Source organism: Molothrus aeneus, chromosome 7 (assembly GCF_037042795.1).
Source record: "Molothrus aeneus isolate 106 chromosome 7, BPBGC_Maene_1.0, whole genome shotgun sequence".
In the NCBI taxonomy this organism is placed as follows: domain Eukaryota; kingdom Metazoa; phylum Chordata; class Aves; order Passeriformes; family Icteridae; genus Molothrus; species Molothrus aeneus.
Window position 1 is genome coordinate 24,417,071 of NC_089652.1, and position 13,705 is coordinate 24,430,775.

Sequence of the window (13,705 nt, forward strand, 5' to 3'; positions counted from 1 at the left end):
AATACTGTGTCTGGGCCACATGCAAGCCCAAGATCTCCTTTTCAGAACAAAGTTTCCATTCTGAGATACTATTGGGGGATGCTCCTTAGAAATGCAATGGTCATAAATCAATTCCTCTTTCCATGGATGTAAATCCACTGATTTTTCCCACTTACCATTCTTCTATTTCCCTCTGCTTTCATTGTCTGCACTATGCCACCTCCAACAACCCTGCCTTTAAATCCACACTCCTCTCTTCCTGTTGGAGCCTTCAGTTCATTCATTGACAGACACTGCACCTGTCCTTTGTGCAAAGTTGTGGGGAGAGGTCACCAAGGAGAGTGACACCTGCCAGTGCACTTTTTAATCACAGTTGTGATCTTTCCTGTGTTTCTGATGTGTGTTGGAGCATAGTCAGGGCAAGAGAGGAGACAATGCAGTATTTTAACAGGCTGTGGGGCAGCCCTCTGTTTTGTGCCTGACATTTCCAGGCAGATGTGGAAGCCTACTGCCTTCTTCTGTGAAAATGATGTAGATATGGTGGGTAATTCTTCAGCACAGGGAGACACTAGGATGTCCTCCTGCAATGTACTTCAGTGTGCCTTTCTCTCATCTCCAGTGTCCCTGCTCTTCTCAAGACCCATTTTATGCAACAAAGATCATTTAGGAGACACCTAAAAAGGGTTTCTTCTCATGTCTGGGTCTTGGGCTCTGCCAACATTGAAACCCACCTACTGCTGATGAAGCTAAGGAGATTATCTAGCTTGTAAACAACTTCACCACCTGAACTGTATTTATGCAGCATGTGTATGTCTGCCTGCTGATCCAGAAACAAACTGCTGTAGATGGGGAAGCTATCTGGGCAGCCTAAAACGTTAAATCCTAAGACTGGTAAGAATTTGGGGAAACAGTCTCAAATATCCAAATATTCATTATACTGAAGGAGAATTGTATTTCAAGAAAGATCTTAGCTCAGCATAGGATTCACAGGATTCATAGGATTAATCTCCTGGACATCCTGGTGTGGTGTCTCCATGCACTACCCCTTTATGCCAGGTACAGATCCTCCTGAGGACAGACTATCAATCTTCCCATACAAAATTGTTGGCTTTTTCTTGAGGATGGCAGTGTTGTGCCAGATGATGGTTCTAGGGGTACATCCTCAGTGTTACTGTGTCTGCTGATGAACCCTGGTAACTACACAAATGCTGGATGACATGCTAGATCCTTTCTGTTCACCTGGATTTGGAGAGCATGGGATATCTCTCAGGATCAGCCCCTAATGGGCTTGTTTAACAGCATTAGTTTTTCTCCAAATCTGTCAGACAAGTGTAAGCTAGTTCTAGGTCTGTTGTGTGTCACTAAAATAACATACATCTGAGAAAGCAATTAATTAGACACTTGAAACAAATTTGACTTGACTTAGGTGGAAATATCCAAGGGACTTTTGATTATATACTTTCTTTTTTTTAATGTCTAATTTTCAGGTCCTTTTAGGCTTGGGATTTCATGACAATTACTACATTCCTGGATAGTTAAATCCACTCAGCATTTGGCTGAATGCCTTCTGAAGATATCCTGAAACACACCGTCTATTGCAGCTGCTCTGTTCCAGTCAGAGTTCTGACTAGTCATCCAAGGGGACAAGGAATTCCTTTTGTAGGAGGTAGTGTAGGACTTGTTACCAGCAAAGCTCCATGTTTGAAGTTGTCTAGTCCTGAAGAGAAGTGCTGTGGCACTGCAAGTTTGAATTTTAAATCCAGAGCCTAAAGAAAGAAAAAGTGGGGGCCTGTCCTCATCAGCAGTAGTATCTTCTCACCCACATTCTCCTGCACATTGACTGGCCTCAAGCCTGCTTGTAGAGAAAGCTCTAAAACAAAGACATGGATTTCTTCCTGAACCCAGGCAAAAAGATGTGCAGTTGTACTTTGCTTTGCTTGGGGTCCTCTTGCTGGACATGCCTGATTTTTCAAAGAAGAACCAATTCTTTTCTCTCCCCTTTGTATAGAGCAAGCTGCCATGGAAATAGAAATTTTTTTTCTGTATCAATTCAGAGACAGACCATGATTTTTGCAGGAAGAGAGCAAGTGGAAGTTCAGTCCCTGCCTGGGGAGAAAGCAATAGCACAGGAACTCCCTGTATACAGAGTGCAATGACTTTTGCTCCAGTCCAAGACAGCAGATACACCAAGGCACAAAACTCCAGAAATTATTTGTGTTCTCCTCAGAGAAGATTATCCCAATCAATATATAGATTATTTCTGAATGTTTAGAAGATGCATAACCCCCACCTGCTCAACCCAGCTTTCCAGCAGCAACATCCTTTGTATCAGCACATTTGTAACTGCCCAGAAAGAAAGATTAAAAAAAAAAAAAAAAAAAAAAAAGTGACAGAGCTCCCTCTGGCCCCTGGCTGCATCTGCCCACAGGCTTCCTCAACTGAGTTATGGTAATTACATCACTTGAGATTTATTTAATATCTCTGTCCGGGAAAAAGAACTAGGAAGTCTGGCTGTGACAAGCAATCAGAGGGTACTCAGCTGATGAGAAGCTCCCCATCATTGAGAGAGCAGCAGGAACCTTCAATGTATTGGATTTAAGTAATGGTTTGCCAGAGGGATGGGGCCCATGCCACGGCAATCAAAGCTACTCTGCACCATTAAGGAGCTGTAAGTGGAGTAGGAGGCGCAGTGCAGCTATTGACCGAGTAGGTGGGCATGAAAATGGGTTTAGGTAACTGTTTCCTGAGAGATGGAAAACACAAAGGAATGTTTCTCTGGCAGCTTTCTGGCTCCCTGATCCTCTCTGTCCACATCAGCATTTATATTGTCTGTCTCTCACATGTGCTTGTGCACAATGGCCAGTGTGCTGAGTTCAAGCTGTTCAGCTGCAGTCCACATAATGTTTTCCTGCTTGTATTTGCCCTCTCCCTATCTCTGCCATTAAAAAAAATCCCTGAACTAACAACATAAAAAAATTAAAATAAAAATTTGCTTATATGTTTTTATATCAAGCTGCCACACAGGCAGACCAAGTATTCATGAAGCTCTAGCCACTTTTTTTTATTGCTTCCTCCACCCCCTCTCTGCTGAGCCATGGCTTGTACAGAGAGGTGAAGAGGAGGCACATGAATAGCAATACTTTTTTTGTCCTTGTTGAGGGAGTAGCTAAGGGCAAATGGGCCCACACTGTGCTTTAGATAACCAGTGTTAGAGTGTCTGCTGTGAGACCAACCTGCAGCCTGACACCTGAATCTTTCTATAACAAACAGTCCTGCCAAGATTCCTGGACATCTCCCCAGTCTAATTTCCTAGTCAGTAGCTTGGATGTAAGCAATGAAGAGGAACCAGTTATCCATTCTTAGCTGATTGAGTCATGTGTTTTTTCTTCCTCTTTGGGTACCCAAGGAGGGCAGAGGTAGTGTCTGCCAGAGGTGATGCCTCCCATGGTTATCCTCCCACTGTTAACCTCTTGCCTGTTAGTGGGCTCAAGAGACAATGGATCAAAACTCCCCAAAACAGGTCCTTCTGCAAAAGAAGGTGCTGCCCATCATTTGCTGCACATTGCTTCCTGTGAAGCAAAATTAGGAAGGCTAAACTGGCCTCCTAACACATCCTGACTCTCACTGGAATCTCACCAAAGTGTCTTGGGCCAGCTCTTTCCAGTGCAAGCATTTTAAGCGAGACACCTTGATCCATACCAAAGGGCCTGAATGCAGCATCCAAGTGTGAAAACATTGGCAGCTGTCCCATTAACAAAACAGAAATAATACCCACTCACCTCTGGGAAGCATATGGAGCACTTCTGATTTATTATTTGTTTTATTTATTTTGTCACATTTATCAGCCATTCAAGTCTCTGGGCACACAGCCCACACATTAAAACCCGGAGTATAACACAAAGATCTCCTCTAGCCTGAGAATATCCTTTCTCTAAAACCAGGCCTGGGCAGGAGGGAAGGATGAAAGATGCTTTACACAAGAGAAGGATGACAACAATATATTTTTCTCCAGTTCTGTTGTTGATGGAACCATTCTGAAAATGTTGGTGACATCAAGACAAGAAGATGGGAGCATTAAAAAGCATGGGGGGTGGTGGTGGAAAGCCATCCTGGAGCATGGACACAGAGACTCAGCCTCTAGCCAGCCTGTCTCACACACAGGAAGTCTCTAAAATGCTCTTTCCATTATTATTTCTCTAATGACCCCGTTAGACACGTATGAAATTCTGAGAAGCTTTAATTTGTTGTAGACAGCCACACTGGCAAATCTGCCCAGCTTTTCTGAGGAATGGCAGGCTGCATTGATGAATGTTTTAAAGCATCCCAATGTGTAATTTATTTCCTGGAAATTAATTGCATGTGCTGGTTTCATTTTCCGGTAGCAAATAATCAGTCTGCTCCTTTTTAATTAGGTAACAACATAGATTCCTCTACTAATCATGACACGATATTTTATGCACGTCATGTCTTTTTCTATGGGAAACAATTTCAAATCATTGTCTAGGGCCTAGCACAACTTTAAAGAGACATGAGATTATTTATCAGTGGTATTGCCTGGGTCACTGCCAATGAAGACCTTGTACACAAGACCAGCTAGAGTACCAGACTGGGCATTGGTGCAGGCAATGGCCTCCTCAAGGAAAAGTTTAGGGAAGAAACCAAATTAAATGAAATTTCAATGGCATTGTCATGATGTCAGACCCAGGTGCCAAGAGGTGTATCTCATCTTGCAGGTATTCACTGGTCCCTGAGCTGAGTTATTCCACTGACATTAGCCATATTGCATAGACTGTATCAATAATACTTTTGGTCCACATGAAACTCAGCACTTTTGTCAGCTGTTCCAGCTGGAATGCAAATACCAAGTTCCAGTTGAGACCTAAGCTCCCCCAAGCATTCAGAGGCTGCAGGGTCTTCATGGACACACTTACATAGCAGGATGGGGTGGGGAAAGCCACTTCTGCTGATGATTGCAGAGAAGAGATAATGGCCAACAGCAGCTGCTACTTAAAATTTTCAAACAGGCTGAGAGAGTAAAAACTATTGGCCTTGACATCCATTCATTACTTGCAGCAAAACTCTAATTAAGCAATAGTGTTCCGTCATATTTACCCTCCACTGGGCTACAAGGAACCCATATTTCTACCGAAATACATGCTACTGAAACAAAACAAATCTATCAGCAAAAAACGCTGTTGGAGTAAAATGTAAGAATGATATCATAGCTATTAGACCGTGAAAACCTCTGCAACAAATTAATCTGCTAGGGAAAAGTTTGTTGGTGGGGTTTCGGCTTCCTGCTGGGAACATTTAAAACCCTCACCACTACCCGAGACACCGCCGCACCTGCGGCCTCTGCCTCCTGCCCCTGGAAGTTCCCGAGTGTTACAGGATCCGCAGCGGCCGGTGGGAGCTGGAAACCCGCCTGGAACACACCGGGGCGCCGAGGCTTTGCCGCCTTCCGGGTGCCCCTCGGCGGCGGGGCCGCATCCCGCAGGGCTGGGCTCGGCGGGGCCGGTGCGGGGCTCGGCGGAGCGGGCGCGGGGCTCGGCGGGGCCGGTGCGGGGCTCGGCGGGCGGGCTGGGGGCGCAGCGCCGGCGGAGCCTCCGCGCCCCGCCCCGCGCCGCCCCGCCCGGCGGAGCTGTCCGCGCCCCGTGGTGCTGAAGCCGCAGCGCCCGCCCAGCCCCTTCCCCGCCCCTCCTCCCTTCCTCCCCGGCGTGGGCTCTCGCAGGCAGCCGGCAGCTCGGGGCATCAAAGGTTGGGAAGGGCTCCATTCCTCGCTTTGATTCTCCCCCTCTCACCCCGCCTTTTTGCTTTTTCTTTCTCTCTCTTCTTTTTTTTTTTTTTTTTTCCCCTCAAGCTGGGGGAGGAAGAAGAGCGCGGCCACGTCCCACCCCTCCCTTCCTGCAAATCCCCGCTCGCACTGCAAACAATCTGCCTTCCCCATTGCATCCAAGGGAGATAGCAACAGCAACATCATCACGGCAAGCCGGATGGGAGAGCGGAGAGGAGGCTGCTGCTGAGGGAGGAAGGCACACACGCACACACCAGCTCGATGTTGCCAAAGCGGTAGGAACCGCACGAAAAATAAGCCATGCTGCCCCATATGTCTGGCGCATTGTGCTCCATCCGAGCCTTTTAGGAGGAAGAAGAGAATTATCTGCTCCGATTTTTTTCCCTGCCAGCGAGAGTGCGACAGACTTGCGATGGTTGAATGTCAATGCCTGTGAGAGAGAGCAACAGTCAGAGCAGGAGGAGGACAGAAGGGGAGGAAAATGAAGGTGGGGACGGTGGAGGAGAGAAAGAAGGAGCCTCGTCCAATGCATCAAAAGGAGGTCCCTGCAATTGCTGATAGAGCCCCGACCGCCTCGCCATCCACAATGGTCTGTACAAGCTGCCAATGCGTTTGATGACGTTCCTATTTTGTGAAAGGAGGAAAGGAAACGTGACCATGTAAGATCCCCGTTTCGCCGGTCAATTACATGCGAAGAATAGATCCGATTTCGACGTGGGTTTTTGGTCCAGGATGGTAACAGCTTAGGGAATAATACAGCCGCCTTCCCTCATCAATTTCGCCCTGATATTTTTTTTTTTTGTGCGTGGTCCAGACAGCTGCTGGAATAGAGAAGGTCAGAATATATAAATATATATAAAATATATATGATATATATATTATATATATAAAAATATATTTGTCTCAGTACATCTGGGATTAAGCTCATTGAATGCTAATTATTTCTTTCCGGACTTTTAATATTTACAATGAAATCTTTTAAAGGCAACGGTAAAATCTGAAGCCACCTGGGAGCACAGTGTTGAAAACGTAGGGTGTTTTCCCACAAACAATGTGAAGGTCTTTTTTGTCAAAGAGGCAATTTTGATAATAACAACAGCTACCAATGTTGCATTTTGATAGCCAGACCAGCTGCTATTTTGTCTGGATGCACACCGGGAATCGTGTGATCGGGTTTTATTTTTTAATTGAAAAAAAATTATTATAAAATAGAAGAAAAAGGAAAATTACTTGAGATGCCAAATACTGTCGAGAGAACCATATTCTCTCTCCTCCCCACACCCACCGGAGACGTGGACCCTTCTTTTTTACAGGCTTAGGAGTTGTGAGAGCCGATCGGGGGCTTTCTCCCGAGACCGCCGCCTGCGCCCCTGGACCCTCGGGCGTGGGAGATTTATTTCCTCCTCCCGCTGATTTCTAAGCAAACTTGTGGAGGGGGAAAGGATCCCTCGGCAGCACAGAGTCGGTTTTTTTCCTGGTGTGGATTTTTTTTTCAATCGCCGTCCCCGCCGGGTCGCAGCGGGCTGCCGGGGACTCGGCCCCCTCGCCCTCCGGCTCTGCTTTTGTGCGCTCCCCGGCGGCCAGCGCAGCCCCCCCGGCACTGCGGCCGCCGCGGAGCCCCCCCGGCCGCGGGGCGCCCGGCTCCTGCCCTTTTCTTTCCCCCGTGCCCGCCTGCCAAGGAAAGGCACATGTTAATACCACCCGGCGCGGGCATTTTCTGCTACTGCTGCTGCGGGCTCCTCCGTCCGAGACAGATGTTGCGAAACCAAGGCCTCCTCAAGTGCCGCTGCCGCATGCTCTTCAATGACCTGAAGGTCTTCCTGCTGCGGAGACCCCCCGCGCCGCCGCCGCCCTCCCCGCCGCCGCCGCTCCCCATGCCCGGCGGCGCAGAGGCGGCGGCGGGGGCCGCACCGCCCGGGGGGCGCGGGCCCGGCTGGCGGGCGGGCGGCGGCGGCGGCGGCGGCGGCGCGGGCAGCCCGGCCGCCGAGGAGTGGGGCAGCCCCGCCGGGGAGCCGCCCGCCTCCCTGCCCAGCAGCACCTCCTCGGATGACTTCGGCAAGGGCAAGGCCGAGGACCGCTACTCGCTGGGCAGCAGTGTCGACAGCGGCATCCGCACCCCGCTCTGCAGGATCTGCTTCCAGGGGCCCGAGCAGGTGAGCGACCGCGGGCGGTGGGCGCTGGGCTGGGCGCCGCGGCGGGCCCGGTGGCAGCGATGCTCCGGCCTGAGGGACCCAGGGCCTGCTGCTTGAGGGGCTGTCCCTGTTGCTCGGAACAGGAACCCACACCCAAAGGGGCTCTGCCTTCTGCCCAGGCCCCGGGCTCCAGATTTTGCACCTCGGTAGTGTTTCCCAGGGAGGTGTGGCGTGGAGGCGTGCTCCGTCCTTTTCTGCTTCCCGGCAGCCTTGCCCCGGGCACTCATGCCCAGCCTGAGAGCCTTACAAACGTGGCATGGCAGGAGGGACATGCTGGCACCTTCATAGAGCCGAGCACATCTCAGCAAGGGAGGCTGTTCGGTGCTTTGTGGGTACCCAGTTGCAATGATTCCAAAAGTGATGCAGAGGAGGAGTTCAATGTACTCTTTGCTTTTAAAAATACAAAACACATGGCACAAGACAACCCCACTTCAGTGTTTCCCAGGGGATGGCTAATAGGAACTGTGCAGGTGCTCCACCGTTCCCATGCTCCCAGTTGCACTATCTGCAGGAGAAACACGGCTGGCTACGATTGTACCTGCTGAAAATGCAGCCCTGAGGTGCTCCGTGGTACAGACTGAGGGTAGGCCAGCGAAGTTTCCCTCCACCACACAGGAGAATGAAACAAATGCAACCATGCTAGAATATAAGATGCCACCCTGGAGCATTATGCTCCATATTTAATGACAATTAAAAGCATCTCATGGCTGGCAACTTCCTTACATAGATGCACCCAGCAACATTTGTACCTGACATGACACAGCTTGCAGGTGCAAGGAAGGCTGCAGACCTCCTCATGTGGGATCAAGCCCATATGTGCACATAACCATTATTACTCAGGATAATTCAATTACCTGTCATAATAGGGGATCCTTGTATGAAAAAGGGTTGCCAAGTTCAACTTGACTATTTCCATTTTGGGGACAGATTCTGGCATGTAAGGTGATACGTTGAAATCTGATGCAAAGTGGGTTTTACCCCAGGTGTTTTTGCCCCTTCATGGACCTGTGTGCTCTGCTAAGGAGAAAACCAGTGCTCATTTGAAAGTGGCCATGCTCTGGTACACGTCCTGCCTTTCCCAAAGTTCCCTACATCTGTAATGCAGTGATTGTGCCTTCCCTTATGTGGGTTTGAGGATGGTGGTGATGGGTGCTGGAAAGTGGGGAATGGATTTCCATTATCCCTTGGGAGAACCGGGGCCTGCCACCAACCAATCCCAATATCCACAGCCCTGCTGGATGTGTCATACCAAGGGTTCCATAGGTCCCAGCTCAGTGCTCAATGGACTGTAGCCTTCTCTAATGGTTTATGCAGCTGGCAGATAGCTGTGAAACAGTTTTCACTACAGGCTTTCAGATGGGAGTGGAGGAAATAATTATTTTTTGGAGATACTGTACACCTTCTTCTCTTGCTTGTCTTGTCCCCATCTCTTCTAAAAGTTGGAAGCCATGCAATTCGCTTCCTGGGAATTTGCATTATTCCACATTTCTAGTACTCTTCCCTGGCTTGCCATTCTGCCTGTGTACACAAGACGTAGGCACCTCCGAGATTGGCTTACGTGTCAGAGCAAATAGAGCCTAAGCAGAATTAAAAGGTAGCTTGCTTCCTTGGAGAACATTAATGCTTGAAAATAATTGGATGCTAATTTTCACTCTGAAAACCAGTGTAGGTTGCATTGTAAAAGTGAGACTATTTGCTGACCATCTGCCAGCCTACCTGAGTGAGGAGCTGAGCAGATGTGACTGGCATCTCATAACACTTTCACCAGGATTTCTCTTTTTTGATTCTCACAGTTTCTGACCAATACAATACAATATTTGCAGCTGTATTCTGCTACTCCTCCTTGAGCAGTACCTTATTCCACAAATAATTTTTTGTTCATTGGCATTGCTTGAGGAGTATTTGAAACCTTTGCCCCTGCAGCAGCTGGGAAGCACAAGTCATTATGGAGGCCCAAACTGTGGGGTTTCAAAGCACAGCCAGATCCTGACACAGCTTCCTGGAAGTACAGTTCAGAATAACTGAGCACTGAATTGGTGCAGCTGATGTCAAGACCTGCACTTTGGTTTATTTGGTGCTTATGTCAATAAAACTCCAACAGGGCTAAATCCCAGATTCCTTGTTCCTTTTTTTTATGGTGTTTATTACTGGTTTAGCCTTTATTTCCCATTTTTTTTACAGCTCAACAGCTGACCAAGACTTCATATTTTGGACCCTCACAACTGTAAAAGTTATAGATGCACATTATTCTATACCACCCCTGCTAAGATCATGATAAAAATTTATCTGTTTGGAAACAAAATATAATTGCTACTTCTTTACTCTGCTGATTAATAACAATGACAGATCTAAACAGTATTTTATTTACCTGTCAAAACCATCTGAATTTGCTGCAGCTGTGGGCAAATTTGCAGGGCTGCATCACAGTAACAAGAACAAAAGCCTTCATTATAAATTGACTGTTCGGCGCTCTAAGCTTATTTACTCAGATAAAATGACAGTGAGTCTCCAAAAGATGTTTTAATCCTGTTTTGATATAAAAAAATCCTAACCAAAACAACAGCCAAAAAGGTTTCTTAGTAATCTGGCTTTGCAAGTAGGTTTTATTTAGTATCTAATGCAAAGTAAAATCGGTAGGGATTTTTGCTTTAAATTTATGATTGCCCAACATGCATAATATTTCAGGCTACTGAATTCTTATATTTTAAGCTCCTCATGTTGGTTTGTGGCTCTTATGGGTAAGCTGATTCTTCCATTTAAAAATGTCCTGAGGACTATAGGAAGGAGGGAGACTCATTATTGTGAAACTGTTCTGATCCTTGCATGTTAGTCAAGAAAAACCAGGGATGTGGGCAAGAAAAGAGTGGATCTGATGACCAGGGGATCACAGCATCTGGGCTTGTGTTTTGAGGGCATGAAGGGCAAACTCTGCTCTGGTCTGGCAGTTGAAAAAGGCAGCTGCTTTCATTGAAAATGAGAGATAAACATGGTTGAAGCTGACTGAACTCAGCTCTTGGCAATGGCATTTCCTTTCAGGGACTTGCTTGGCATTTTCAAAGGTTTCAATGACTGAATGTCCTGCACCATTGTGTCAGCAAATTCTGAGACCCTGGATTGAGCAGCAAAGCTCTGGGGAAAAAGTGAGGAAGAAAAATGCTGGAGTATTTTCTTCTGTTTTGGTTAATGCTTAGTGTTTGTAGAATTTTGTCTGCTTTCCTGGATCTCTGACAATGTTCTGCAAGAGAAAGAAACTAAGATGAGCTCCTCTCTAAAAAATGTTTTACAGTATTTGGTATGGTTCCAAGCTGAAAGCAAGTCATGGGGATTACCAGCAAAAGGCACGGGTGAAAAGTCCTTTAGCATCAGGGGATAAACTGTTAGCCCACGTCACAAGGAGCTAGCAGTGCTGTGGAGTTTAGGGTCTCAGAAGTGGTGCTTTCAGCTATACTGAAAATAAATAGAAAACCATTCTTAAATGAAACTGAGATAATTTGGAAAGCCATGTGTTTCAAGCCTTGCTTGTTATATTGTCAGTTAGAGCATGTGCACATCTTTTCTTACCTATCATTTTCAGTCTGCATTTCTCTTTCTCTGTTTGGGGGAAAGATGCTGGAAAGATGGAGATTTGAAAAGTCAGTAGTGGTAGATTTAGTTGGCTATGGAGGATCAGAGAGAGCAGATTGTGGACTCTTACCTACAGGCTGGTAGCTTGGACTTAGCTCAGTATTCAGTAGAAATGCTTGGATGAAGACTATTCTTCCCACCAAATTTCCTGCTAGACTTTTGGGACACCAGCCTTAATATGAGAACATGAAGACCTTCAAGAAAATTGGAAGGGAAGACAAAATGGATATTGAGACATGCATTTCCATGTGAGATGTGACTAGGCTGTGGAGCACCCTGCTGCAGGACAAAAAAGCTAAAGTTTAATGAATTATTATAAAGCCATGTGATTATTATGAATACCTAGAATCATCACAGTTAATGATAACACTTCTTAAAGTAAAATTCATCCTTCACATCTGAAGCCAGTCTAGAGATCAGGGTAAGACTGTCTAGGAGCAGGGCCCTGGGGCTGGTGTCTTGCCCCACAGCTCACCAGCCTCCTGTGCCTGACCAGTGAGATCCACTCCTGCAGGTGCGTGTCTGGATTTCATGCTCATGTAAGGTAATGTCTTCAGTGTGTAGGCACCTGCCATGTTCAGGACTTCTCTAGAATTAAAGTGACCTCAAATTATTCATCCTGGACTAAAACACATTCTTGGGGCCCTGGCTAGGTTCAGGGCATGGTCAGTACCATTGAACAGCTGGTCATTAGCCTGCGTTACTTGAAATAGCTGGTGAGAATCTCAACTTCTTCCTGATACAGACATGAGCAAAAAGCATCATCAGCTCCCTGCATGGTAGGGTCTGCAGAGAAGGCATGAGCTAAGGTCAGGAGATACTGCTGGAATACAGACTGGTCTCTCAGCAGCACAGAGGAGTGGAGGGGGTGTCTGGGATACCTGATTTCTGATTTGCAATGTTGCAAGATTGAGGAAAATGAAGTACTAGAGTGAGACAAAAAGAGGCAGAGGCAGTCTGTGTCAGAATTCAGAGCACAAGTATGATAATGAATGAGTGGAAGAAGAAACAACTGTGCAACCAGTATCACAAGCGTGTCCAAAGCCCCGAAAACTTGCAAATATAGATGTTGGTGCTTCATGGGGTCTGTCCAAACTGGCTAGACCATTAGGACATTGTTTTCAAATGTGTTGAATCACATGACAGTGCAGGCTTCCATCCATGACCTTTTCATAGGTGTGTTTCCACAGGATTCTTTTCTTTGCTGTTAGAAAGAGAATAATTCATTAGAAAACAGCCAGTCCTGCTAAAACTGAAGAATAAGAGATGCTCGAATGCAGCCATTTAGATTTCAATCTATATTTTGTAATTTATGGGAGAAAGAAAGAAAAAGAGGATGTTTTCTGTGACATTAAGTCCATCTTTCTGCCTTCCCATCTTTGAATCTTAACACCTCTCTAGCTACTTCTCCTCTTTCACCTGTCCCAGGATGAAATCCGTACTGTGCAGGCAGAACATTTTTGGCTTTGGCAAAAGCTTTGCTTGAGCCATCAACTGAATGGAGCCCAGGATGTCATCTATTTTAGATTTAGTTGCTTTTGCCACAGAGTTGATTGGCAAAGCTCCCATTAACTTCAACAGCAAAAGTGTAGGCATCCAGTAGCAAGGACCTGACCCCTGTATTTCAATAATGTTGTGTGCACAGCGGGGTTTCTATAAATAATAGTGAAAGCCACTAATCCCATTGACTTTTAATTGCTCTGGAAGACAAGGTTTTCACCTTTTGTGCCTACTGAAACTCTGATGCCTGACCCATTTATTTCAGTGCCACTAGCTAGCCTGAGCAGCAGTTTTTCTTTTCTTTCACTTTTCCCTGTATAAAAGGCTTCATGAAGGAACTTGTCTATGTGTCACTGTTTCTTAAACATACATTTCAGACCATGATTAACAGTGGCTGATGTCAGTTAGTGACAGAACAAGCAATGCAAAAGCATGTAGCTCCATTGTTTGCATCTGTAGAGTCACTGTTATTTCCACAAAGGCAACACTTGCCTCTGGAAGGGCTCTGTTCATACAAAACTGAATCGCATTTAGATTGTCTTTTAAGCAAAAATTCATTCCCAGCAAGGGCCTCCTCTGTGGCAGCCTTTTGCTCACATTGGTGTTTTTGCATTCA

The 13,705-nt window shown here is 46.5% G+C and overlaps 1 protein-coding gene across 2 annotated transcripts in view; it reads left to right on the forward strand.

Moving 5' to 3' along the window:
• Nucleotides 1–6,672: 6,672 nt before the first annotated feature.
• MARCHF4 (membrane associated ring-CH-type finger 4) overlaps nucleotides 6,673–13,705 on the forward strand; it is a 105,318-nt gene continuing 98,285 nt past the window's right edge. The window contains exon 1 of one of the 2 annotated variants that reach the window (XM_066553103.1): nucleotides 6,673–7,926. In XM_066553103.1, the coding sequence (XP_066409200.1) occupies nucleotides 7,462–7,926 (465 nt within the window). In that variant the 5' untranslated portion in view covers nucleotides 6,673–7,461. The remainder of the gene's footprint in view (nucleotides 7,927–13,705) is intronic. The other variant, XM_066553104.1, reaches the window with a different exon arrangement.